We start from the raw sequence: 6,710 nt of genomic DNA, 5'->3' as shown, positions 1-6,710 counted from the left end.
ATAAATCTTATCGTAATTCATTATTGTCCCTCTTCGTTCTTACAACTTAAATTGAAGCAGTGCAAAAGGATTTATATCGAATTATAATCGTAAGAAACTTGAAATAAATCGTGACTATTTTGAATTCATGAAAATTACCACGCACGTAAATTTAATAAAAAAAATGATGATTGATTTTCAAATAAAAATCGGTCGAAAAAGCAGACTCGCAAAAAATTGGAGTAGAATTAAGTGCTTCAATTTCGATCGTTGAAATCTGATATCATTTTTGTTCATTGGAAAAATAAAAGTTATAATTATAAATTTCCTGCTCACCACGTTAGAAGGATTCCAATCGACACGCGCCCATTCGACGTGCACGTCGTTGCATTTGAAGAGCCTTTCAGGCCTCAATTTTCGTCTCGCCAAGGCTGCGTTGCGATGCGATTTGAAGGAAACTATAGCATAGGCCGCGTCATGATTCGGAAATCGATAGATAGATACGTACTCGATATCCCATGCTGACGCATAAATCACCTAATTGCATAATGAAAAAAAAAACCAGAATAAGAATTAATCGAGTCAACATGCGTGTATTAATTTAGAGAAATTACGGTATTACGTAATAATACATTCAGTATGAAAAAAGGAATAAAAAGTGAAACCTACTTTTTTCAAAGCAATCTTTTATATCTTTGGAGAAGTTACTAAAAAAAATATGCAACTTCCACAAAAAACTTTAATTATTCATAAATAATGTTACTTGCCCACTTTATATCATCTGCAATTCACGCCAAATAAGACAGAATTGTAATTATAATTTCATGTGCCACGCGATATAGAAAGCACAATGAAAATACACAATATACACATGCGTGCACGCGCATTAAAATATGCACATCAAAATAAACGGCATATAAAATTATAAATAAAATTATATACTGTTGTTTTGACGTAAATTATAATAAAAGACGACTAAAAGGCTTACTCTGACGACTTCCTCCGACCCGATGTGCCACGGTAGGGGACCGACGTAGAGCTTGCATTTGTTGACGCTCGCGAGGACACGTATCTTCCTGCCCGGCGAGATCTCGTACTCGTCCAGCTCGGCGATGGCGCGCGCCGCGTCCTCCGGATTTGTATACATGATGAAGCAATATCCCCTCGTGAGCTCGGCCATGTCGACCATCAGCCGAATTTGAAAGACCTCGCCGACCATTTTGAACAACGGGTACAGGGTGTCCTCGTAGATCGTCTTCGGGATCCGGCCGACGAAGATCTCGCAGTCTATGCCGGGGGTCGGCCCGCTCCAGCGCATCGGCTGGATGCTGAGGATCCTCTGTCCGTTGATCTGCGTGGAGGCCAGCTTGTGCTCGTGCAGAAGCCGAAGGACGTTCTTGTGCGTTTGCAATTGCCGTCGTAAAGCGGGACACATAAGCGACGGCTTCACGTTGATCCTCTCACTTCCTGTATATACATTATTGAAGATATAAATGTAATATATCAGTAGTACACATAGAGATAAATTTCAATAGAAAAGAATATTGACTTCTTTTTACGTTAAAGAAATATTTGAGAGAGATATCCGGAGAACCATATCAATTTATAGGCATAAATATATGCAACCATTATCTTAGAAATTAGTAATATTGTTTAAAAACAATGGAAAAAAAATGAGTTTTCGATAACAATGCAATTATTGCTTTTGAGATTAAAATGGAATAAATTTAGATATCTTAGAAACGCACAAATATAAAAAAATGACAATTTTTTTTTTCCATAACCATAACTTTAATGAGATATGAAACGGCTTGTATACAATGTGTTGAATAGGCGATTCTCTTGTGTTGCGGTACGATGTACTAGATAATAATAAATACTGCGTCACTGTATCTATGGAGAAACGTTGCTCGAACTAACGCGCACATTATTGTACATACTCGTTCATGAAATGCTATTCTGGAAGGCACATTTTAATTCGATCGAGTCTATATAATGAAAAACACTTCGAATGAAGAACTAATGAAGAACGAAAGAGACGTCGACCGGGAATGCGAAAACAGTGTAAATAAGAAACTTCTGGAAACAAGCGGATCTCTTCCTTTTCCTCCGTCGATTTTTCATTACTTTCCCTTCGACCTCTGGCAGTTCGCAATTGTAACAATTTCAGAATATCATTACCTTGTTAATTTACAATGACATAAAACACACATCTGGTTTGTCCGAAAATGATCTGTTTTTATTAACAAACGCTACCTCGAAGTGCCCCAGGCGTGCGTCCATAAATATTCCGTGCGAATAAAAAGCACGCGCTCTCTAATTGACGTAGACGAAAAAAAGAAGAAGAACAAAGCAGCACAACCTCGACTTACCGTTGTTGAAATTTTCCAGATCCAGGGACGCCTCCTGTTCGCCGATGCCCACGGCGTTCTCGATATCGGCGACGGAGAACTGCGGCCAGGACGCGATTTCCTCGCTCTTCGCGTTCTTCATCCGCCGAAGCTCGCGCTTTTCTTCCTTCCTGCCGCCTCTCCTCCGGTTACTTCCTTTGCGGCCATCCCTTGATTTAGCGCTCTCCATCTCCACACACAATCCCGATCAATATAAATCGATATATCAGCTGCTTCAGAACGATCTCGATATATACATATATGCATACGTATGTATATGTATATATGCTTACGTATAAACGTACATATGCATAATATAATTGTTCTGCGCGTCGATGCGGGACCGCGTGATAATTGTAAAATCGATTTATTTGTCGCGATGCAAGGAACCGGAGGAACTGATCCTGCCCGGCCAGCCCGGCGAGAAGACGAGCCGAATCGGATAAGCCCGATCCCGATCCCGATGCCCGATTATGCGCTCGTCGAGGTGGGACAAAATAAATTCGGATGTATCGGGATTGGCGGACAATTTGGCGTGGAAGGGATAGAATTTGCCTTCGTCTCCCGTCCCGTCCTTCCTCTCCGCCCGCGCCCCGCGGCACTTCGCTATTTCGCTTCCTCCGGCTCCCAGGGGGAACGTAGGGGTACGATCGCCGGCCGGCGGCTCGACTTTCATCTGTCAATCGCGTCGCCACGTCGGGATTCCAGATTCCACGGGCCACACACACACACACACACACACGCGCGCGCGCCACCAAACAATCGGTATTATTGTGTGCCACGTGCCTGTGTGTATATCGGCGACACGCACGTGCGTTACGATTACATAAGTAGCTTCCAATCCAAATAGATCCGGAAGGTTCGGGGAAACTGGTGAAACGATGTTACGCCATTACGACTTCCAAGGAGATTGTTTATACGTATAAAAAATGTAACTTTTTATGTATGTCTTGTTAGCTAATGATATTCAATCGCGAATTGTACTAACGAAATACTAGAGATAAAAGTATCCTACTTCTTCATGAACTGTGAATAGTTGTCAACATTTTTTTCTTTTACGTTAGTATTTATTTTTTAAAAAAAGGTAAAAAAAGGCGCCAAGTACACGTATAGTAGTGTATATGTTGTTACCTAAAAAAAAATGAAAGTGGTAGTATTATACCTCGAAAAAACCTAAGTAACAAGTGGTAGATTTTTATATCTCGAAAAATCTCGAAAAAATCTAAGCAGTAGTATCTTTATTTCCGAAAAATTATAACCCAAGTGATACACGTCACAAAATTATGTTACCTTATCAAAAAGAAGAGTCGCGCTTTAAGTGATCTATTACAATTACAAAAAAGAAATGATATCTCTTTAAATTAGAGCGCCAATTACAGAGAGAACATGTATATTGCCTCAAAAAATAATTTTTGCATTACTTTGAAAAATCTTTACATTGTGTCAATTAGAAAAGAATGTTTGATAACAATTTTATAAGATTAAAAAATTTTATTTAAAAATTTAACAAGGAAATACAAGATATTTAAATACAAAGTTTACATGTGTATTTTTTAATGGTCACAAAGAATTACAGAGGTAACAGTACAAAATACAAATATTTTATTAAAATATTTAATCCAACGAAGGAATACAATTTGTATTTAAATATAAAATTTATATATGTATTTTTCAATAGAATAAAATATTTAATCACAAAGAATTACAAAGGTAACAGTACAAAATAAAAATATTTTATTAAAATTCATAAATTTTTCTTGTAAAAAAACTTGGCGCTGTTAGACCTCGAAATTTTAAATAAATAAGGACAACAGTAAATAAAAATAATTCAGAGAAAAATGCGATGGGAGTAATATTAAATGATTATCAGCGTGGATGTGGGAGTGAATAATATGGGTGTGCGTGACGACGGGGACGGCGGATAATGCGGCTTATAATTAAGTATAGAATAAGTTTATTTATTTATTTAAAATTTCGAGGTCTAACAGCGCCAAGTTTTTTTACAAGAAAAATTTATGAATTTTAATAAAATATTTTTATTTTGTACTGTTACCTTTGTAATTCTTTGTGATTAAATATTTTATTCTATTGAAAAATACATATATAAATTTTATATTTAAATACAAATTGTATTCCTTCGTTGGATTAAATATTTTAATAAAATATTTGTATTTTGTACTGTTACCTCTGTAATTCTTTGTGACCATTAAAAACTACACATGTAAACTTTGTATTTAAATATCTTGTATTTCCTTGTTAAATTTTTAAATAAAATTTTTTAATCTTATAAAATTGTTATCAAACATTCTTTTCTAATTGACACAATGTAAAGATTTTTCAAAGTAATGCAAAAATTATTTTTTGAGGCAATATACATGTTCTCTCTGTAATTGGCGCTCTAATTTAAAGAGATATCATTTCTTTTTTGTAATTGTAATAGATCACTTGAAGCGCGACTCTTCTTTTTGATAAGGTAACATAATTTTGTGACGTGTATCACTTGGGTTATAATTTTTCGGAAATAAAGATACTACTGCTTAGATTTTTTCGAGATTTTTCGAGATATAAAAATCTACCACTTGTTACTTAGGTTTTTTCGAGGTATAATACTACCACTTTCATTTTTTTTTAGGTAACAACATATACACTACTATACGTGTACTTGGCGCCTTTTTTTACCTTTTTTTAAAAAAGGTAATTTTGTGCGGATATCACGCCTTTTTGTAGTATATTACGCATTTTATAAACAGTATGTACAGGATAAAGCTATTTGGAGGTATAATACTACCACTTTGTTTTTTTCGAGGTTATTTTTACGTCAGACATAATTTTAATTCATCCAATTTTTATTATGTCTAGACATAATTTTTGTCCAATTCTTATTATGTCTAGACATAATTTTAATTCAGCGATTTTTATTATGTCATGACATAATTCTAATTCTGCCGCTAGGGAATTTTAAGTCGATTCTTATGAATCAAGCTTGAATTCAATGTTTAGGTGTCCCAGGTTGCCGATGACGAGGTCCACATAGCGCGCTCTATAGTTTTCGGTGTACAGGTGTATTAATACCTTGAATTCGATGGCCACGTGTTCCAAGTTGCCGATGACGAGGTCCACATAGTGCGCTTCGTAGTTTTCAGTGTCTACATGTATTAATACCTCGAATTCGATATCTACGTGTCCTACATTGGGTGCGTTCAGCCGATACTCCGCTAGCCTAGCAATCGTGAGCAGACGCTCGTTTTCGCTCGTTTCCCTTCTTTTGACCTAATGGATTAAAAGGAGAGGAAACGAGCGAAAACGAGCGACTGCTCACAATTGCTAGGCTAGCGGAGTTTCGGCTGAACGCACCCATTCAGATTTAAAGTTATTAATACACTTAGACACCAAAAACTATGAAGCGCATTATGTGGACCTCGTCATCGGCAACCTGGAACACGTAGACATCGAATTCGAGGTATTATTACACCTAGACACCAAAAACTACCGAGCGCGCTATCTGGACCTTGTCATCAGCAACCTGGGACACCTAAACATCGAATTTAAGGTATTAATACACGTAGACACCGAAAACTACGGAGCGCACTATGTGGACCTCGTCATCGGCAACCTGGGACACGTAGACATCGCATTCAACGTATTATTACACCTGGACACCGAAAACTACGAAGCGCACTATGTGGACCTCGTCATCGGCAACCTGAGACACGTAGACATCGAATTCAACGTATTCTTACACCTGGACACCGAAAACTATGAAGCGCACTATGTGGACTTCGTCATCGGCAACCTGGGACACCTAGACATCGAATTCAACGTATTAATACACGTAGACACCGAAAACTACGGAGCGCACTATGTGGACCTTGTCATCGGCAACCTGGGACACCTATACATCGAATTCAACGTACGATTACACCTGGACCCCGAAAACTATGAAGCGCACTATCTGGATCTCGTCATCGGCAACCTGGGACACCTAGACATCGAATTCAACGTACGGTTACACATGGACACCGAAAACTCTGAAGCGCACTATCTGGATCCCGTCATCAGCAACCTGGGACACGTGGACATCGAATTCAAGGTATTAATACACGTAGACACCGAAAACTACGGAGCGCACTATGAGGACCTCGTCATCGGCAACCTGGGACACGTAGACATCGAATTCAACGTATTATTACACCTGGACACCGAAAACTATGAAGCGCACTATGTGGACTTCGTCATCGGCAACCTGGAACACCTAGACATCGAATTCAAGGTATTAATACACGTAGACACCAAAAACTACGGAGCGCACTATGTGGACCTCGTCATCGGCAACCTGGGACA

General features: G+C 38.1%; 1 protein-coding gene across 1 annotated transcript in view; it reads right to left on the bottom strand.

Moving 5' to 3' along the window:
* LOC143897825 (uncharacterized) overlaps positions 1-2,793 on the bottom strand; it is a 187,040-nt gene extending 184,247 nt beyond the window's left edge. Inside the window, exons 1-3 of the mRNA XM_077406754.1 lie at positions 2,352-2,793; positions 968-1,446; positions 316-516 (exon numbers count right to left, since the gene is read on the bottom strand). Of these exons, the coding sequence (XP_077262880.1) occupies positions 316-516; positions 968-1,446; positions 2,352-2,559 (888 nt within the window). The 5' untranslated portion in view covers positions 2,560-2,793. The remainder of the gene's footprint in view (positions 1-315; positions 517-967; positions 1,447-2,351) is intronic.
* Positions 2,794-6,710: the final 3,917 nt, after the last annotated feature.

Source organism: Temnothorax americanus, unplaced genomic scaffold (assembly GCF_048541705.1).
Source record: "Temnothorax americanus isolate GAGA-0224 unplaced genomic scaffold, ASM4854170v1 Scaffold21, whole genome shotgun sequence".
NCBI lineage: Eukaryota > Metazoa > Arthropoda > Insecta > Hymenoptera > Formicidae > Temnothorax > Temnothorax americanus.
Note: the sequence above shows the minus strand (reverse complement) of the source record. Positions and strands in the feature narration are given on the sequence as shown.